The 21506-nt window shown below is 42.8% G+C and overlaps 1 protein-coding gene across 3 annotated transcripts in view; it reads left to right on the top strand.

The window, feature by feature from the left end:
• SGCD (sarcoglycan delta) overlaps nucleotides 1-21506 on the top strand; it is a 299559-nt gene that overhangs the window by 172006 nt on the left and 106047 nt on the right. For all 3 annotated transcript variants that reach the window (XM_065734696.1, XM_065734695.1, XM_065734697.1), the window contains one exon: nucleotides 5613-5798. In XM_065734696.1, the coding sequence (XP_065590768.1) occupies nucleotides 5613-5798 (186 nt within the window). The remainder of the gene's footprint in view (nucleotides 1-5612; nucleotides 5799-21506) is intronic.

The following is a 21506-nucleotide window of genomic DNA, read 5'->3' as shown; positions in this document are numbered from 1 at the left end:
TTGTGGTGCACTTATCCTCAAGTACATTCATTGTCAAAGTGCTGTCAGCCCCAGTGACTGGGGAAATAACATGAGCTTTCAAGACATTAGAGGTAAGGGACAGCCTTAGGGATTGGGATTGGAGATGCTTTATCAGCAGATGAATCCCCAAGCTCTCCCCAGCTCCCTGTGCTGACTGTGTCCAATTTCCTCAAGATATTTCACAGGTGGGAAACAAGGTATTTCCTAGAGGAGCAGGCAGAATATGCACTGGTGGACTGTGGACTGTGCGGACTAAGCAGAGTTTGTTGATGTACTTTCGCTTGCCAGAGTCAGGTTAGATATTTGAAAAACTATTTGTGATGTACTCTGATGACAGAAAGTAGTCAGAAAAGAAAACGTTCCTTAAGATGTTTCCTTCCAATTTTTATCTCTCTGGCCATGTACTGTATTGCTGTGCCCCCTAAGGGATTTGTACTGGGTGGTGGTGATTTTCACAGCCCTTGGGAGAACCTGTTCCTCATAACAGACAGAAGCAGAGAAACAAGCTCAGAGTGAAGATTTCAGGGGATTTTGGGGACTTCAGTTTTGAAGAGCATTCTGGCACAGCTGTCACTAGAGCGGGACTTGAATTCATGGTTTAAACCATCATGGGGAAAAAAAGCTGTGTAATATTTAACTTCCCCAGCAAATATTTCATCCTGGGGCCACTCCCCAGTGCTCAGAGTTTGCTGACCAAGCTGCAAGGCAGAAACCATTTTCCTGGGCTTGATCCTTTTATGGAAACTTGGACTGTGGTTTGACCAGTGTACAGTGTCATAAATTTGGGGTCACGATGCTGCTGGAACAGCAGGCCTGGGGGTGTCAAGCTTGAGTGAGTTTTATAGGGAGTGAAGAGGCAAAATGTCTTGTTGATAGCAGGCTCAAAGCACTGCTCTTCATGCCAGCTTTTGTTCTCTGTCACACTCTAGTAATGTCCTTTCCAACCTGGTGGATAGTGTACACTTAAAAGACAGAGAAATTAAAGAGGCTGAATTCAAAGAGCATTTAGAGGTAGTGAACACAAGTACGTTGCCTTCCAGTGATATGACAGAGAGCACCTCTCATTTAGCCCCAAAGCAAAGGTTTATGTTTCAAAAAGCAAAAAGAAAGACAGAAGAGGATGTTGGTTATATGGATACAAATTGAAAGCAGATGTGGGAGATGTAGGTCCAAGCCCAAGGGAGCCTGAACCCATCTCTCTCATCTCTTGAAATGTATTCCCATCACCATACTTAGCCTGGGGTTGGATGTTCTTGTTTTGCTGATGAAGCTGTTACACCTCAGTTACATGCAGGCAGGCAGCAAGCTCTGTGCAAACACACCTGTGCATTTACAATGCCAGGCTCTGGCTGCCCTATGTTCACCTTATGTAAAATTGATGATTTTGACAAGCTGCTCCTTGGCCTCCTTTAAGTAAAGCTTCATGGTTTCTACGTAAAATTTATAGAAATCAATTTGGCAAAAAATACACAGGAATAGATGCCATCTTCCCCAAGTCTGTTGCATCCCCACCTGCACAGACCCTGCTCTAGAGCATTTTCAGCATTAAATTTCTTAAAGAAGAAGTCATCTTCCTCTACTGCATCCTCTTTCAGCGTAAAATTATCCAATTACTAATCAAAGATGATTTAAGCACTGATCAGAAAACCTCCATGGCACAGAAACAATAGTGATTCCTCTCATTGTTCTTCACCCTGTTTATAGCCCTCACTGAGCCTCCAAAGCTAATGTGGCCAAGAAACATTTATGGCTGTGGTGTTTACAAGGGAAAGGTGTCTGTTTATCCTTGTGCATATAAAACACTGCCTGATGAATGGGAAATCCAGGTTGTGTGTCTTCAGTGAGAAGCTTCTGCACACAAAATCATAGAACCATTAAGGAAAAGACCATCACCAGCCTCTAGATGATCTCTAGAGGTCCCTTCCAACCCCTACAATTCAGCCCATCAGCTAGACTACAAAAACTTATTCTTCCAATTTCTACCATATTTGTTTCAGCATTGGTTGCTCACTATTATGAGTTTGTGGGGCCATTGATAATGTTTTCCTGCAAAAACTAACACCCCATTAAGCAGCTAGCAGCCTTTCCCTTTAGCTCAGTAATTGAGAAGGAGGGAGTGCTCTGCAATTGAAACCACTGGATGTCCTTTCAGAGTAATACTGCTTTTATGGTGCTTAGTTTGCTATCTATATCTTCATAATGTTTGAGTCAGAAGAATCTTTCAGAATGTAAAACCTGACTAGCATACTTCTCCATCCCCACCCAGAGCAGATTACTGGCAGTGGACGCAGCTTGTTCCTTATGCAGGTGCCTTACAGCCCAACTTCTACACATCTGTTTAACACACCTCAGCACTCGATGCCCATTATCCTTTCTTCTCTTGCTGGAGTATGACAGATGTGAGTGTTTTCTTTTGGTGGTCACAGATCACAGTATCACAGAATTGTAGGGGTTGGAAGGGACCTCTAGAGATCATCTACTCCAACCCCCCTGCCAAAGCAGGCTCCCTGGACCAGGTTGCACAGGTAGCAGGGGGAGGGCTTGCTAGAGATCCTATATTGCTTCAACTGTAGCTGTGTGAGAGTTTATATGGAAACAACGTCCCATCTATGATTCCCATGTTGTTTTCTTGTTATAAATTTATGCCATATTACTAGGTCATGTTCACTATGCGCGTTGCAGTGCTTTGGTTGCTCTATCTCTGTTAGGGCAGCTGTGAGCTAAATATTTTATTTGAACAAGAGAAATTCTCAAAATGAGGCTCCTGCGTGTTTGCAAGTTGCTTTTTGTGCTTATGTTCCATTCCTGTAAATTCTTTTGATGTCTGCAAAGTTTTGCCTCGGTTGGATTTGGTATTTTCTTTTTTCTAGCAGTTACAAGTGGGGAAGAAAAGAAGAAAAAGAAATGAAAGAAAAAAGGGGGAAAAAAAGAGAGCAGGGGAGAGAATAAACAAGTTTTCAATATAAAGATACTTTGTGCTCACTATTTCAGACTATTTCTTATTGGTCAGACTTCTTTCATGATTTGAGAGTGTTGGAAATGCAATTTATTCATCTTCTCCGAGAGAGAGGCTGCATTTAATATGTGCTCTCCAGGATCCCCTGTTAAAATATTAGGCAATAAAATCTGTGACTGTACAGTAGTTGTTGTTATAATTTCCCATAGGTAGTGGGAATCGTAATTTATTGTTTTTTAAGATTTCTCCTTGCACAAAAACTGAGTGATTGCAGCAGTGTACGGGCCTGGTTTTCTTCAAGAGTATGTGTTTGTACCATGGGTCCCCTCTTCTTGCATGCACTGTGCTGCAAAGCCCTCCCTGGTTTACAGTTGCTGATTGAGCACCTGGGGGGGAAATAGTGAAGACCAAACTGGATCTGCTGCAAGCAGCTGATCTTACTGAGGTGTGCCACAGTAAGAGCATCCTATCTGCCATGCACTTGTTGGCTCCTCCCCGTTGCATATGGCTGCATATTACTTTCATTAACATTGCAGATATTCACGTGCTCTGAGGTTCTGAGCGAGGCATGGTTTGTGGCCATCTCATCTGGTTTTTGAGACCAGATGAGAAAGCTGAAAAAAACAGCAGCACTACACTGTTGTGCAATATCCAACCTCTTTGATGCAGTCATGGAATGTTGCCCAAAGGATGTAAGGCGAAAAGTTCCTAAAGCTACAAGGGTTCTGAGGCCAGAGAAGAAAGTGATAGGAGTACAGTGTTTGTTGTTGTTTTTAAAACCTGTTTTTCAGCCATTGTCATGAGTTTTGAGTGTGTGGGATAGACACAACTGCTGAAGGAGGTAGATGGGTTCCTCTGCCCTCTGGAAGAAGGTTGCTTTTGGATCCCACTTTTGTGCAGGAGAATGGTCTTTCTGAGCATGCTGCTTAGTCAGCTTTGCTTTACGTGTCCACATCAGGACAGGTATCAATGCCTTTGATCACAGGAGAATTTAGAGCCTGATTTGACTTAGCATCTGAGGCTTCACTTCAGCAATGGTGAAACTGGTGGAGGAAGGGAGAGGTGACTGATCCCCTAAGCTGTGGGTGATAACAACAGCCTGTGTCAGCAAACACACATCTTAGCAACTTTGGGAGTGCTAAAAGGTTTACAAAATGTAGAAGGGAAAAAAAATAATAAAAAAAGTGGTTCTTGAGGCAGCCCTTCTCTCAAGTGTGTGGGCTTTAGTGTTGGGGCAACAAAGGGAAAGTGCTAACTTCATGGTGAGAGCGGTGCTGCTAGAAGAAGAGCGGTGCTGGGGAGAAAATCACCTTCCGTTGACATTTCCGTTGCAGCGGGCTCTGCGCTGCCACCCACAGCACGCTGTTACTAGATGCTGTTTGCACATTTGCCTAGAAGTAAGGAAAGAAGCATGAAACTAATGGTAAACAAACAAGCACAAGTCAGTGTCAATGAGCATCTCATTTCTACCATTGTTTTGTTCTGCCCCTATGGATCGTACTCCCACAGAGAGAAACTGGCATCGTTTCCTCCTGTTTTGTGAATTTTGTCATTCACTGAATACAAATGTTGATGCCAAGTATTCTGAGGGGGAAGTCACTGATGTTGGATCAGTAGCACAGAAACGTGTCTGGTGGCTTTTTGTCTGCTCAGAGTCTCAGAGGTGATGTAAGAAGCTGACCCCCGGGGAAAGTGTGTGAAAGGGGCTTTCCACAACCCAAAGTGAAAGGCAAGAAGGTGATGAATAGTTACACTCACAGGGCAAAATCTACTTCCATAAGCACAACTCTGCATTTGCTGCCCTCCATCCCCACTGGCTGCAATGTCATTTATCAGTACTGGGACAGTCAGATCCTTGACTGCCAGCAGCAATCTGGGGACCAAGATGCAGAGCCTAAACTTGTCCTGGGGATGCTGCCATGCTTCACAGCCCTTCTGTTCTCCTCAGTGCTGAGTTTCCTTTCTTCTCTCTTTCCTTGTTCTTGGCTCTCGTGTTGTCCTGTCACTCCATGCCTCCTGCCTGCCTGGGTCATCCTTGTTAAATCCATGGAGATAACAGGGGACCAGTTTTTAAGAGAACTTTACGTTTCAGGTTTATTTGGTTAAAAAAGTAGGGGAGAAAAAGACAAACGTTTTCCCTTTCCTTTTTTTTTTTTCCATCATCTGGAAGGAGTGATTTTATTTGAAGTGATTTTTTGTTGAATTAAAGCCTCTGCGAAGTAATATTGCTTCTTCAAAACAAACTGCTGAACTCAACTGCTTTTACCAAACGCATGCAGAATTTTCCCCTCCGGATCCTTCGAGGCCCTAGAGTGCCAGCCTTGCAAAACCTGGGGTGGTGAGGAGAGTCACTTGAGAGTGATCTCCATAGGATACCTTTAGACAGTGTGCTTATGTGTATTTATAAATGTATATATACATTTAATGCATAAAATTCTCTTACGGTGTGTTACTGCATACAGTGAGCAGCAAGGAAAATAATGCAGAACTCAGGTGCGGAAGGAGGTGCTGCCTAGCTGGTAAACTCTGAGGAAAAAAAAGGAATAACAAAAACTCCACAAACCCTTAGCAGTTTCTATCATCGGATTTGTCTTGCTGGTTAATCCACGTTCTTATTTTTGTGTGATTGTTTCAGATGCCTCAGGAGCAGTACGCGCACAGGAGCACCATGCAGACCTCAGAAGGGCCCCAAGTGTACAAAGTCGGGATTTATGGCTGGAGGAAGAGATGCCTCTATTTCTTTGTGCTGCTGCTAATGATTTTAATCCTGGTGAACCTTGCTATGACCATCTGGATTCTGAAGGTTATGAACTTCACAATTGTAAGTAGGAAGGGCTACACTAAAAGATGGGGGAAAGATGACGGGGAGTGATGGTTGCTTCTCTGCGCATGAGTTTAGATATGGCTTCAGTAATGGGATGGTTAATTGCTGTGGATTGCTGCTGCTGCTTCAAAGAGGAACAAATTTATCCAACAATCCTTTTCCTGCTGGAGGACGACTTAGGGCTGACTGCAGGACTGCTAGGCTGGGGAATCAGCTCAGTGTCATGAATTGCATTCCTCCTCCGATCCGATCTATGTATTTACATACACATACATGTACACACACATGCATGTTTGTATATATACAAAGGAATTTATATAAAGCCTACCAAAGATTTAGTTATGAAGCGTTTTAAAATTAATAAAAGAGGATATTTTAAACTGGGGGATGGGAGTGAGTTTGATTCTCCTTGGCTGAGAAGTCGTGAAACTTGATTTACCTTTTTCTTAAGGGAAATTACATAAAAATGTGTTTCAAGAAGCTGTATGGTGAAACATTCCTGGAGTGGCTCTCTTGGTGTGGCATTCAGGTGAAGCTTATCCTTGCCTCCTTTATATGGGGGGGTTGAACACAGAAATATGTGGATGTGCAGTGGGAGATAGATTGCATAGGGACAGGTGGTGCCTTCTGTGCCTGGAGTTCCCAGCATATCACTTTAGCTCAGCTCAAACTTTTTAGGACAATAAAAGGTGCCTTTTTTTTTTTTACAGAGCCAACATTCCCTCCCCTGCTCAACATGCCAGAAAGTCAGGACATGGTGAACCAGGCACACCCTATTTTCAAGTGCTAGCGAGCTTTATTGAAAGGCAGGCCCTAGCTTTTCAGTGGATGATTTGGACAAGCAGAGTGAAAATGAAATGACTTATGCCCCCTTTTCCAAAGCAGTCATTGCCACTCTGGTCAGGTGGAGCAATTTTAGGGCCATTAGGATCTTCAGGAGAAATTAAGTTTGAGGCTTTAATCCTGGATTTACTTCATGAGAGCCATAAGGTTGAAATCACCCAAATCAGTTTCAAGGTCTTTCCCAGCCAGGCTCTGATGCGAATAGTGTGTTTGAAGTCTCCCAGCATTTCTTCCTCTGCTTTGGTCTTGCAAAGCTCTGAACAGCTGTGTCCAGCATTATGCCATTAATGGACCTGGAGAAGTTGAGTAAATTATCTCTGACTTACTGTATCCTACAGACAAAATACTGTGGCAGGGGAACATGTTGAGTTAGTTTCTCTAACTGGTATGCTGTCAAGGTGTGCAGAACATTGCAATGTGCTACACTTAGCGAGCAAGCAATTAAAAAACAGTAATCCACTAAAAGCTGTGAGGGGATGAAAGAGTGAGCCAAACCAGAGCAGTTACTTCTTAACCCGACCAGTTATTTATTCTTATGAAATTGTTGCTGTTTTCACATAATCAGTCATTAGATTAAAACCCTTCCCTTCCAGCAGCTTTCTCCCCTCTAGCTTGTTCGCTGGCTTTTTCTGGGATGTGCTGATCTTCAAGTTGTTGTCTAATTCAGTTTCCTTAAATAGTCACTTACTGTCTGTGACTCACTGGGAATTAGTCCAGTGTAAAGTGTATTTGTGTCTGTTTTTAGCTAATTTGTGTGTTTTCATGTCAGTAGGTGCTGAACAGCTTTGGGGGATGAAAACCCATACTGTAGCAGTGCAGTGGGAACTGTTTTATGATATATATAGGTGTGGGCACACTGGTCAGGATGTATATCTCTGATATAAGAGAAATAAATATAAGATCAGGGCACATAAGAGGCATGCACATTGTCTCCTTGATCTTGAAGTGTGTTAGTCTGTAAAATAAAAATTTGGGGTCAGGTTGAATAGGGCTCCAGGCAGCCTGATCTTGTGTTTGGTAGCCCTGCCTGTGGCAGAGGGCTTGGAACAGATGATCTTAAAGGTCCCCTCCAACCCAAGCCATTCTATCACTCTATGAATGTAAAGCAATAGTGAGATGCATGCCACAACCCAAAAGATTGTGTTCAGTCAAGGAGAGATGTCTCAAGGAGAGATTCCTCATTCTGGTCATCTCTAGGAAAAGATCTGTTATAAAATGGGTATGAATCATTTGGATTATTGTAACAAGAATTCAAGGCATTTACCTTTCCAAGCACAACTCCCGTTTCTGGGGCAAGCCCTACAGAGAAGAGACACAGAGATGTGTTTTGGTAGGAGATGTCTCTTCCAGGCAGCTGGTTGCTTTCTCCAAGATGAACCTGCACAATACAACTAGGTTTCAGTTGTTTCAAGCTGGAACTGGTAAGAACCCATTGAGAGAGGAGCCCAGCAGATATCTGAGACTCCTGTAGCTTACAGTTAAGGCACTACTTTGCTGGGTTGGGACTGAATGACTTGACCAAACAGATTAAAAATAGAGCACATTTCCTTGGAAATGGTTGGTGTGCAGTCCTGAAGAGCGTTGAGCCAACGGTGCTGCTCTGCTGCAGTCTTGCCAGCTGCTCTGGATCCTGCTCTGCAATTCCTCCTGCACCATTCCCTGCGGCTGAGAAAATCACTGCACTAAGTGAATTTTTAGAAGCAGACTTTTATCTCTAAATAACAAATGTACGAATATTCTCAAATGAGGAGATGCAAATACGCAAAATCTTTAATTTGTTCCTGTTCTGATAAGAGGAGCTGAGAGGCCTTCTGGGGCAGGGGAATGATTTGAGCAGTCAGTAAGCAATAGCTGCTGCTTAGCAGGTCTGAGTTACCCCAGTGGTTGCAGAGTTAAAAAAGAAAGAGGAGAAAGGGAAGAGAGGGAGAATTTATAGTTTTGTTGTTATGGAAGATGTAATGCTTCCAGTATCTTCCCAACCCCTGATCTCTCCCAGAACCTGAGTCTGTTCAGCTCCACAGGACGGTCCTGGCACTTACTGGAATTTAATGAGTGCTCATTATAGCCAGTAAGTGCTCAGTGTATCTTAATGAGCACAGCAAACCTGCTCAGGAAAACTCGAGGGTGTTTTAAATGCTGATAATGGGGTGTGGAGAAGGGAGAGGAGGAAGCGAGTCCATCTTAGAGGGAAGAAAACATCACCTCATGCGGTTTGTACAGCGCGTTGGGCAGCACCCATCACTCCACATCAAGCCCTGAGCTCCCTTTCTTCACTCCCTTCCTCTCCCCTCTGCATGCCCTGTGACATGCTTAGGGAGGAAGCTCCTGTGAAATCAAAGCATAAGCTTCCAATTGTTGGCTTTTAATGAGCGAGGCATAACTTATTTATTCTAGGTTTTGCTTTAATCCGAACATTCAAGGCAAGGTTTAAGTATGGCTGTTGCTTCTTACTCAGGGCTGTCAAAGCAATGTTGTATTTGCTTGGGGCCAGTTGGTCGCAGCCAGGTCTGTGCCATGCTGCAGTCGCTCAGTCCCTGTGTGGTATTTGATCCTCGATTTGTTCTAAATGATTTTACCCAGCACAAGCTGTATGAAAAACAGGCCTGGAGGGTGCCCGAAATATCATCTGCCTGTTCCACAGCTGGTTCACACAGTCAGGTCCATTTATCCAGTTCATTTGCATTAGAGCTATGCTGCAGGAAGCTCTGCGGAGGTTGCTACCTCTAAACTTTACTTTGATTTTTAAGCCAAACCACAGAATGAATCTGGACCGATGCCACCAATTTGTGTTGAAACCCAAATGCCTGCTGAAGGTGGCCTAACCTAAATGAGGTAGAAACCATGATCCAGTGCTAAACTTTCTGATGATGTATAGGTTAAGGTACTCCAGCTCGTTTGGACCTTGGACAAGCCTGGAAGAAGTATGTGGTTCACACATAATGGGTTTGGGGAGAAAACACAAATGCCTGTGGGCTGTGTATGTGACACGCCCTCTCAGCTTGCAGGTCTGGGGCAGATCCTGTGTGTATTTTGCTCAACCAGGAGCTGTGCAGATCTTGGCTGAGACCCTCAAGGTTTGTAGGTGCCAATCTAATTACAGGGCTGGAACCAAAGCTTTTAATGGTCTTCCTCTTTATAGTCCACCTGCATTAGCATCCAGAGATGTGAGTCATTAGCAGGGGGATTGCCTGTGACTCTGTAGATGAGCACACACTGTAGAGTACTTGCCTATGATACACTGAGTATCTCTGATCTGCTGGGGCTATATTTAAATGGCAGCAGTCCACCTACTCATCTGCCAGTCAAACCAGTGAGGTCCCTTTGCTCTGCCCTGGTGTTTCTGTCTACCCACTTTGAGCTGTATGTTCTTTGGAACAGAAGCTGATTTTATACAGCAGCCTGCAGTCCTATATATTGCCAGATACTACCAAACTATAGGTAATAATAAATAATTTCCCCTAAATTGGCTTGCAGGGTTTGAAATTCCTGGAGAACTGCCTTCTAAGAGTAATGCAAAGCAAAATCTATAGGAGAGTCTTTGACTTATTCTTTGTAAGGAAATTACTCTGCAACTTCGGTATTCAGGAAGCACTTCAAGAGCAACAGCTAACAACTTCCTCCAGATCTGGGAGAGCACATGCTGCTTTCCAATCTGAGCAAATCCACACACAATACTTTTGCCACCTGAGCGTGCACTTTTGAGGAAATGCCACAAAGAAATGGGCAGACAGTGACCTGGCTCACTCCATCTTCCTTGGGATGCAGAAATAAGGGGACTTTCCCTTCCTGTCCTTATCAGACTGAGGTTGGAGAGAGGTTCCTGCAGCACATTCAAATTCTGTTTTCTCTTTCCAGAACCACACAGTTTTGGATCCTTTAGCGTCAGGTTCAGCTGCATTTTTTAATTTTAATTGAGTAGGAACGGATGACTGATAGGCTGTCTTTGTAGCTTGAAGGGTGCATTTCAGCACTGCTGAATGAAATGCTAACAATTTAAGACAAAACGCTGCTGTAGGTGGCAAAAGTGCTAAGTAGCACTGTTATCTTGCTTTCTTTATTAGAAGCTGGTACGAAAAATATGCTTCTAAAATTTGGTTATGAACAGTTATTTCCGATACAATTACTCCCTCTTGTGTGTAAACTACCTGCCACATTTTAATTACAGGAAAACAGTTGGGTAATAACACAGCAGTAAAGATGGATTAGAGTTAAAAAAGCTCATCTGCTTAATAGGCTGGATTCTTTTATTAATGATTTAAAGGAATAGACTTTGTTCTAATTTTTTTAATTAAAAATTGCCTCGGAATATAATGACTGTGCAGTTTACGTTCCCTTTTCATGATTTCTCTGGGGTCTTTTTAGGTGCAATTCTAAAGCCAACATGGGAAATAAATCTGCTCTGCTTCTCAGCTTTTGCTTTGTAGTGCAGCTCTAATTGGTCAGCTAAATTGTTTAGAATTAGAATTAATTTTGCTATATCCTTACAGAGGAAGGACTGAATGCATTGGGTTTTTTTTTCTCTCTCTCTCCTTCTCACACACAAATTGTGCACTTTTCCATCTTCATTCATGTTACTCTTTTTATAAAACATGTAATTGTTTTGAGACTCCCCATGTTACCCTAGAGGTTTGTGTCTTTCCTTTCTATTCTCATTCACATGGACTGCATCTTCTGATATAAAGATGTTAATCTTGTAGGGATCTGACAAAACCAGCAATGCCATGAGTGACTGTACTGTTAAGTGAAAAAGTTTCTATGGATTAAATCCTTACCCCCGTGGATTGCAGTAATAATGTTGACATTGTCTTCAGTGGATCTGTCATTAATTGCAGTGCTTATTATTGGCAGTTTTGTACCCCAAATTCAAATTCTCTCCTTCCTGGATTTAAAAAATAATGTTCTGATTTTCTTTTGCTATTTTCAAGACCTGAATTTCATTCTCAGAGAGATTCTGTTTCTGTATGAGAAGCAGTTGGGATTATATATCCTCTAATACGTATTATGCTATTTCAGCTTCACTTTTTTTGGAGTTCAGAATAAAACAGTTTTAATAGGATATTGCATGATGTTGCTGTAAGGTTGATTCCTCCAATGTTGCATCATCTGTAGTATCAGGCTTCTAGTCCTGATTACTTGCTAAGTTACAATGCTTCGATTTCTTCTACTGCTGCACCTTTGAAAACTCAGTCTCTGATGTTATGTCATCTTTATTATCCTAATAGTATATCCTCTCAGCCAACAGAAGCACACAAGGCCTTCATCTTCCTGTTACCACACAGTGGTGAAATGAGCCCATATTTTTCCCTCACTGTCCATACTCTCTGCTGAACCTCTGAGTTTTTGCAGTGCTATGGCGTTGAGTATTCTTATAGATATGTCATGGAAGTGAAAAAAATAGCTGCTGCTGGTGGAGTCTTCCACCAGTACAACCAAACTGTATGTGCTACGCAGCAATCGTTTAGGTAATTCTATGTTTTTATTCTTTGCCTATTGCACAAGGCAGACTGTGGCACAGCCTGTTATGAAGGTACACGGCCCTTTTCCCTCAAATATTTTGGTGGTTTGGCTTTTGTGAAGAACTGAGGGTCGTGCAGTCGTGCTTCCATCTCAGTGTACAAGCTTCCATCTCTCTTCTCTATTGTTTTTAAGCCACTTATCATACTGAGAACCTCTGAAGAGAAGTACATATTCAGGAGGCAGGAATATCTCAAGCATATTGGGTTTATGGCTGCGGTGCCGTCGACCCTGCAGGGCCCAGCGAGTGGCAGAGATGTGGTGGGCTGTGCAGGGAGGTGAATCATAAACTCTCGATCCAAGATCCTGCTTCTGCCACCTCACCCCAGCAGGGATTGTTCTCAGCTTCTCTTTCATCTGAAGAAATAAGATATTTCACATTAGCATTCTTCTCAGCGCCAACAAAAGATCTTCAGCCTAGTGGTTCTGAAGCAGAGGGAGATTTGTCTCTTAGAGAACAAGTAAAAGGTATTATTATAAATGTGAGGAAGAACAAAAACAAGCTCGCTGCTAAGATGCCAATAATCAGCTAGTCCTCTGAATAGCTCGCAATCTGATCCTTCCCCATATTCTCACAGTACATTAGAAGAAATGATTTAATTTGGAAATCCACACAGAAGTGACGTACCGGGCTGATCCGTTTAGTAGGTTCTCCACCCCTCCTCCCCTTGTTCCCTGTGCTTTTTTTACCTTCTGAGCTTCCTGACATCCATCCTGAACCCTCTGCACATCAGAGAGCAATGACCTTCTCAGCTTTGAAAACTGAGCAGCCATTTCTCTAATAAAAATAGAATTCTTCTGAAGCATCTCTTCTCGGTGATTGCCTTCAGGAAGAGGAGCTGCTTGGTGGAGCCTGCATGCCTTTTCCAACTTGGCCTGGATCTGGAAAGCCATCAGAAAGCTGCTGCTTAAATTGTTCCTTGCTGTTTGGTGTTTTGCAGTCTGTGCAATGGGGCTGGAGGTGGCTCTGTCACCGCTGTCAGTTACCATGCAAAGCACAGAGCAGCAGAAACTCGGGCTCTTAGCATGGAGCTCCAGTTTGCAGGCTAACTGCTGCTGGTTGGATGGAGCCCTGGGCAGCCTGATCTAGAGGCTGTCAGCCCAGTCCATGGCAGGGGGATCTTTAAGGTCCCCTTCAGATTAAGCTTTTCTATGATTCTGCATTTGACTGTGATATGTTACTGTTTGGCTAAACTAAAGGAGAAGGGGAGTAACGAAAATGTAGCATATATTCCCTACATTTGCATGCATTTACCCTATTTTAAAAAGGGGAAATTTAGATTGGATATAAATAAGGAAGAAGTTTTTTACAATAAGTATAGTGAGGCACTGGCACAGGTTGCACAGAGAGGTGGTGGTGCCCTGTCCCTGCAGACACCCAAGGTCAGGATGGATGGGGCTCTGAGCACCTGGTGGAGCTGTGTGTCCCCATTCAGTGCAGGGGAGTTGGACCAAGTGGCCTTTAAAAGGCCCTCCCAAGTCAAACAACTCTATAATTTACCTTATGCAATGTTCAGAACATGTTCTAAAGCCTTAACAGTTCTGTAGACAAAATTATGAAGCTGTGCTTTTGTGGACTGTGGCTTCTGCCTTCCCTCTGCAGACACTGTGTTATCTCTTCTGTACTTGGATGCATCTTCTCTGCTATATATTCCCATCCCCGATTTGATAAATGTCTTTGAAGTACTTACGGCTGGATGCTGCCATTCTGTGTGCCTGTTGTTCCAGAGCTCTGTTATGGAGATGAGCTTGAACATACCATTTGAATTCATCACAGCTTACATTTTAGTTCTGGTCATTTCCACTTCAATTACATCTTCCCCATTACCCGTCCTGCCTTTGCTGCCATGGTCAATGGTAAGATGGAGTGAGGTAATTATTTGTATTGAGACCCAAGTTTCTATGGGACTACACTCCAGTGCACTTGCATGAAGGACAACCTGTTAACGCTGAAATGATATGGTTGCAGACAGATTTATAGGAGAGGAATAGATTTGCACAGGTAATTCAGCCTTGACCTCTTGAATTCTCATTACTTCTCATCCACCCAGTACTGTTGCCCACCTCTTTCCTTTTTTAAATGAGATCCAGTAACTAATAGTGAAATTATGGCAATCTGCTATATGAAATTTGTGATTATTTGCATTTAATTAAAGGCTTCTCTTGAGAAAATGAAGGGCGGCTTAACCTCAAGGAAGCCTCTACATCTCCAGTAATTGCTTCTAATGGAAGTCTTTAGAGTTTCTGCCCCACCACAGGAAAAAGAAAAAAAAAAGGTTCCTCCCACACACAGAGTCTCTGAAAATTATTTTATCCTTGTGTAGTGAAGGTGACTGTAGGACCCTGTGAAGCATTCCTCACTGTGGTTTGACAGTGTAGTTTAGATTCAATTTAATTACTCAAAAGCCAGGCTTGTGTGTTTATGAAAAGTCCGTGGGCACCATGCATTCTTGTTGAAGGAATCTTCCTTCTCACAATACATTCGTTGTTTGGCAGTTGGTGTCAACATCAGAGAGTGGGACTGTGAAACCCTTTTGAGGACAGCCAGTGCTTCACATGACTGTATTGCTCCAGTGATCCTGGTGCACACTGTGCCTAAGCCCCAACCATGACACTGCATGAGGCACTGTCTCAGATATGAGCGTGAAGCCTCATGTTGAATCATGTGTTCCACCTAATTACAGCTCTCTGCATTTTCATGCCACTTTTGGCAGCACAATCACTCTGCTTGCATCCTCTGCTCTATTAAAATCCCTTCTCCTATTACAGATCTGAAAACAGGCATGACAGAAGTTAGTGTGTACGTTGTAGTAGCAGATAAGACCATTTTCTGCTACCTGTTCTCTATGCTGAAGGTATGAATGTAGAAAAACATGAGAGTGTTCTGCTTTCCTGAGTTCTTACATTGTTCATTAGCACTATGTATCACACAAATCAGCAGGCATGTGCTTCTGATTTTTGCTTTTCATTATCATGGGAGTTCTCATTAATGTATGGTGAAACATAAAACATCCTGGCGCTCTAAAATCTTTCAGAGCAACCTCTTAGAGCTACACGAGTCAGAAATGGAAACATCAATGTATGTCATAATTTTCCAAACTGCAGCTGCAGTTAAGTCCATGAAAACATGGGATCTTCCTCTGATATTTCTTAGCAAGCAAGCATGTTGACACACTGCACCTCTTCATTTTTAGGGGGAAATAAAGGGTGTTTTAGTTATGTATGCTGTGCCCTGAAATGTATTTCATGTAGATATAAGTCATATGGATGTGCGTAGGTGCTGATTTTGATTGGTGTTATTTAGTAGGGTGGCATTGTTTCTGACAACAAATACTTCGTCCTTCAAAACAAAGCATTAAAGCTCTTTGTTTTGGGAAACTAAGAAATCAGATGCCTCTTACAATCTTCTCGTGCGTGTTAGAAAGGGAATTCCTGCTAATCACATATTTGTGCACACAAACTACTTCAGAATGAAGGTCTTATTTATGGAGACAGGTCATCAGATGAGATTGTTAGAAGGTTTTCAGCAAAGCCTTGAATCTTGTGAAGTGGAGAAATGCCAGGCTGAACGTCTAATGATGGGGCTAGAGGAAGACTGGATGGATCCTAACAGTTCTGCTGTGGTTTTACAGAAAACTGCATTGTCTGGAAGGGAGGACGATTCAGTTCACCACCAGCAAGTGTAGATTATAGACCAAATTTCATCTTTATTTGAATTACTTGTCAAAACCTATTGACCAAAGGTATTTGTCTTTGCTAGTATTATAAATGATTCACTGTCATACGTCGCACAAGAAAAATCCTGTGTGTTAGAAAGCAGATGTTTAATTTCTTTCTTCTTCCCAGTGGAGCTACATTTATTGCCATTGCACCTTTCCTCTAATAGAAGCTTTTCTGCAGTACAGTTTGCCTAGTCAGTCCTTTTATTCCTTTAAATGAGAATGAGGAGCTGTTAGATGTTCAAGGTTGAGATAACAGTGCTCAGTACGGGAAGCCTGAGGCCGCTACAAGACCTTTGCTGTAGGTGATGTTGGGAGCCCATGGGAGCAGCACCATGGCTATATTCCTCATCTAAATAAGAAAATCACCAAAATGGAAGGCATTGCAGGTCTGTACTACAGGGGCATTCCCCAGTTTTGCACGCTGGGGAAAAAGATCTGTTCTGCAGGTGAGGTCAGAGCCTGGAGCTGGAAGTCGGTTAATTCCCTGTTGCTTGCAGACTATGCTAAATAAACACAGAGTAGCCAGGCACTTGATGGATGACTCAGTTCTCCTCGTACTGAGCTATCAGTCTGTGGCATTGCTTCTGGGTTACACAGGTACAAATGAGAGGGGAATCAGTGGCAGTGTGCGGCTCCAGAGGCAGGCTGCAAAGGAAAGGGTTGTAAACTTTGAAATATAGACAGTGTCTGGGCAATTGGAAAGAAGAGTGCAACCCTTGTTTTGTTGTTGGTTGTTGCTGCTGTTGCTTTAGGTTAACAATAATCTATAGGTTGACACGTTAAATGGATTTCACTCATGTGTTGGGTATGTCAGTTTAAAACAAATACATGGGCACTGTGGGAATTTATGCACTGCAGAACATGGAGAAGGGATCGAGAGAGCTCTGAGCATAGAGATGGCTGAAAACAGATAGAGATCTCTGTTCTGAAATCTTACAGAAACATCTGTCCAGCTCTGGGAAACATCACAGGAGTCTGTGACTGGGAACAAGCTCTTCCTGAATCCCAGTGAGTGACAGTAAACCAGTCTGTTGTACTTGGCTTTTCTTTCCTTTTCCTCTTCTTAAAGTGAATCCATTCAATAAGAAAAGAAGTTTACAGCTCAGCCAGTTATCAGTCATATTCATATCTGCTGAGCTGTCTGAAATATGTATTGAAAGCATAGAGAGATGGTGAGTTTGGTGATGGGGAAATGACCACCATTCATCCAAAATGTTTTCAGGGAAAGGATTGCACTGGTGCAATCTATAGTTCTTGTTTCTGCTTTAAAGGTCTCTAATGAGCCATGTGTGCAGTGCATTTCTCCATGGGAAATCCCACTGAAATCTGCCACTTGGATTTCATTTCTTGTGCTGCTATATTTAGAGCAGAAAGCAGATCTCCCAGCATGGTTCCTTCTGGCTTATAGTAGCTCTACGAATTGTCTTAGCAATAAACACTAATCAGTTACCAGAGCTGCCTGCACCCTGTGAAAATCCCTTGAAATGATTTAAATAAATAAATAAATGGGAGCAGAGTAGTTGCAACTGTGTTCCAGCTGCAGTCACGTGGCAGTACCCTGTCATCATCTCTGTGCTGTAGGGATGGAGGGCAGATGGTCTCAAGGGATGTGATGTGAGCTTTATTACTGTGGTCCCTTGCTCAATCTGTGTTGCTGCATCTCCATTTTTGTTCTGTGGATAAGGAATCTGATCACAGTCATCTCCACTGAGTTTTAATGAGTAAATTAAGAGTTTTCAAAAGTTTTGAAACAACCATAATCTCAGAACGCACGATGTCTTCCTCGCAGCCTGGCAGTGCTCAGCAGAAAAAGGAACGTACAGTCTGATGGACTTGTTTTCAATAAGTTCCTGTTTTTCTTGACCTTAGCTCCATTAAAAATCATACACAGCCATGCCAAGTTAGGCATCAAACAGCATATTGGTATAATCAAAGGACTGTGCCTTCCTACTTCAGTGCAGTACTTTCCCTGTGCTAACATCCACCGGCCCAGCTATACCCAAGTGCCAGGATGGGCCGTGTGCTGTAATGAAGAAATGTGGGGGCATGGACATTAGTAAAACATGACGAGTGGAGAGAGGTAATACACGCCTGTTGGTGGTGTTAAGTGAGAATATGGTGTTTTTGTATTTCAGATGTCTTTCAGATATTTAATTCCCTTTCTGGGCTCATCTGTGTAGGAAAAAATATTAAATATTTTAAAATATTAAGACTTGTGAGCAACAGAGTTACTGTGGCTTTGTAGAAATGGTGCTCAGGACCTACAGAATGAAGCAGAGAACGTGTCCGTCCTAGCAGTTTTTTGTTACCTTTCACAGTTCTTTGATAGGGATGTAATTTTCTCTAATCACTCAGAAAGATTGCTGGATATTTTTTCTATTAAATTCTGAAGGACTTAAACCTTTTCTGGCTTACCTTTGCTATTTTTCGTGTTTATATACAACAGCATAATGCATCAGCATTTTTACACATTCCCCATATGAGAATGAGCCACGCTTATGAAGGCTGTCAGGCTTTCTATTGAACGGAATAACTGGAGCATCACTGTGAGTTGACACAGGCCTAAAAATCACATCTATATGCTGAAATGTCTTATTTTATGGCTGTGTTGCTGTTTAATAGCTAAGCTGTGCCCTTTCCGTAATTTACTGTTGCTATCCAGAAGTGCATTAGTGTTGGGGACTAGGTGAGCCTGGCTGCTGCTGTGGGTGACCTGGGTGCCTTCAGGCTGCATTGCTGTAATTAACTGGTGAGTTAGGAACGGAAGGGAGACCAGTCTGCAGTGCCTTAACCTTCTTTCAGCAGGTTTTTCCTAGCAAGGATTGGAGTATAAAATGATTACTTTCTGCTCTCTCCTCTGTATTTAGCCTTGGGAGGTTTTTGATAGGTTTTGGCTATTAAAGACAGCAGTAAATGCCTAACTGGAAGCTGTCTGGCATTCATAACCTTAAGCTGTTTAGGAAAGCAGAAAAGCTGAATGGATTTCTTTTTTTTTTTTTTTTCTTTCCATTATTTTCTTCTTTCTTTTCCTAAGGAGAGACCTACAGCAGCAGAAGCTGCTGCCTGCGTTTCAGGTGAATTCCACTCAGGATGATAAATTATGTCTGAACTGAACCAAAATGTTCCTAATGGCCCTAGTCAAAAGGCCCATTACAGGATGTCTAACTCACTTAAATTCCTTTCTGCTTTAAATTGTTAATGATTATGTATTTTAGGGCTGAAGTGGTATGTGCTTAAGGGGCACATTAAGGTTAGCCAAACTTTAAAATGTACACCTGAACTGAGAGACATGGGCTCCCTTGAGTGACCTTGCTCTGGTGGCTGCTTCTACAGATGGATAACTGTGTGGGGATGTTTACAAGACACCAGGAAGGTTTATGGAAAAGGAAGTGGAGGGACATTCCGGAGCAGAGAGCAAACAACAGCTTTGGCTTGCCCGTGTAGTTTGTAAATCACACGGCTGATACTGCAGCAGGAAAGTTCATTTGTCTTCCACTATGACGTTTGGGAAAGTAGACCATGTGGTGACATGAGGGGCAATTTCCCAAAGGAATGGCCGGTAAACTGTAGTCACTGTTCCTGTTCTGACTTACACATTTACTTGAAGCACAATTTTGCAGCAAGGATATTGTTATCCATATGGTAACCAGAAAAATTTGGACCCACTCTTGCCAGGGAGAGCTTCTACACACTTGTCTATAATGGTACAGAGAATATCTACCTGTTCAGCATCATCAGCTAGAGGAGCTTTCCCATTTCTTGATTTGTAATGTCTCCTGACAGTGAAAGACAGACAGTTCTCCGTCACTTCACATAGCCTTGCTATTTACAGAACCTGTGTACTCACAGCAGCTGTGTTCATGTGGCTAATAATGCCTGCAGGTCCATTTTTATTTTCATTAGACTCATCTGTGAGTTTATTGAAGCTTAGATTTGCTTTCTAACCTTTCAGATTGAGTGTTGTTATTATGCTAAGTCAGCTATTACGCACAGTCTTCTGTTCAAGCAAAATCAGATGTGACCTTAAGGTTCAGTGTCTGTGATCAGACTTAGACACATCTTTCAGAGTCAAGCATTGATTCAGGGCCAGCAAGCAGCACGATGCCTTTTTCTGCAGACACTGGGCAGAAATTAGCCCCACAATAAGATACACATACGTATTTGATGTATGCATGTAGAAGTGGGTAAGCTTGCAGAGACAGCTGAAAGAGCATGTTTTCCAGACGTTCCAAATTGCTGTGTACAGACAGGTTCCACATGCCTAGGACTGTAACACTGCCATCTTCTGTCATCTTTATTGTAGAGTAGAGGGATGTGTTCTTTATAAACTCCAAAATACCCATTTTCCTTTTGCTTATTCTCTCTTGTCAGTACAGCTCCCCAGTGGAGATTTAAAGCAAACGTTGTCCTCAGCTTGTTTGGGATGTCATTGATAGGAATTCCTGGCCTAGCACACTGCCAACATCTGACTCCTTCAGAATATTTCTGTTCCCTACTGAATCGCTTCCCTTTGATACATGATGAGTCAGCAGGTCTTTAATTGCTATTCCTCTTAGCTGGGAGTACTCTCGTTCAATATGTTAAATATTTGATTGCCCCAGCTTCCCAACTAGAGCTGGGCAGTCATTTGGATGAGCAGCCACCCAATACAAAACCTGTTGCTCCTCTAGACAGCAAGCTTGAAAGCTCAGTCCATGGCTGTGTCTGGAAAGCATCTCTTGGAGCAGATGGGGCCATGGGGAGCCATGCAGCAGCTGGTGCACACTGCCCAGGGAGGGCCCTGCAAAGCTAGCTATGGCAGTGCAGAGTACTCCCAGCTGTTCCCAGCTCTCTCTCTTGCTCTTTCTTTCATGAAGCAATATCAACATACCCATTGGGATGCTCCTGTGCTTGGTGGATTATGGAGTGTGCCTTAGGAGACTCAGTAAGACGAGATGTTATGGGCAATAAAATTATCTTCTTGTAACTTTACCGAAATGTTATGCATGTATTTCATACTCAGTGAGCTGAAATAAGAGCACTTCTTATAGCAAGTGTTTTAAATGAATGCATTGTGCTGGAACAATCTCTGGTGGCTTGCGAAAGAAAGCCCAGCTTCCAGCTAAGGCTGTCATTTATTTCACACCACCACTGGGCAGAGTGGGGCTTCAGCCTTCCAACTGAGGTGAGAAATCCGGTTCAGCATTCATGAAAGTACCATACCTGCCCATGAAAAGCTGGGATTTGCTGGCTGTAAATGCATTCACACTTTGGGAAGGTATTTTTCCACGTGATGCTGTGTGGGAGAATCCAGGCTCTCTCACATCATGGCAGTGTACGAACAGTCCCAAGCATCTTCAGCAGAGTAGGTTTGAGGTTGGAGCTGCAATGCAATCTTTGGAGAAGATCCCACAATGTACTTCTCCAAATCTGCCTGCGGGATTAATTCCTCTCTGAAGTCTCACCGACTGTTTCTAGCGCTGCGTGGAGTTATGTGGTGAGAAGTACGTAGAAGAACACTGAGAGATATAGAGAAGTGCATACTTAGCACACACATTCAGTTGCTTGTGGGTGGCACCCGGAAGGAGAAGGAACTTAATCAGAATAATGGGAAAAGGAAGAGCCCTACAGACTCTCTTTGTTAATC

This window comes from Cyrtonyx montezumae, unplaced genomic scaffold (assembly GCF_038088225.1).
Source record: "Cyrtonyx montezumae isolate F1298 unplaced genomic scaffold, pur_monq_1.0 scaffold_18, whole genome shotgun sequence".
NCBI lineage: Eukaryota > Metazoa > Chordata > Aves > Galliformes > Odontophoridae > Cyrtonyx > Cyrtonyx montezumae.
The sequence above is the reverse complement of the archived record's forward strand: the minus strand, read 5'-3'. Positions and strand labels throughout refer to the sequence as shown.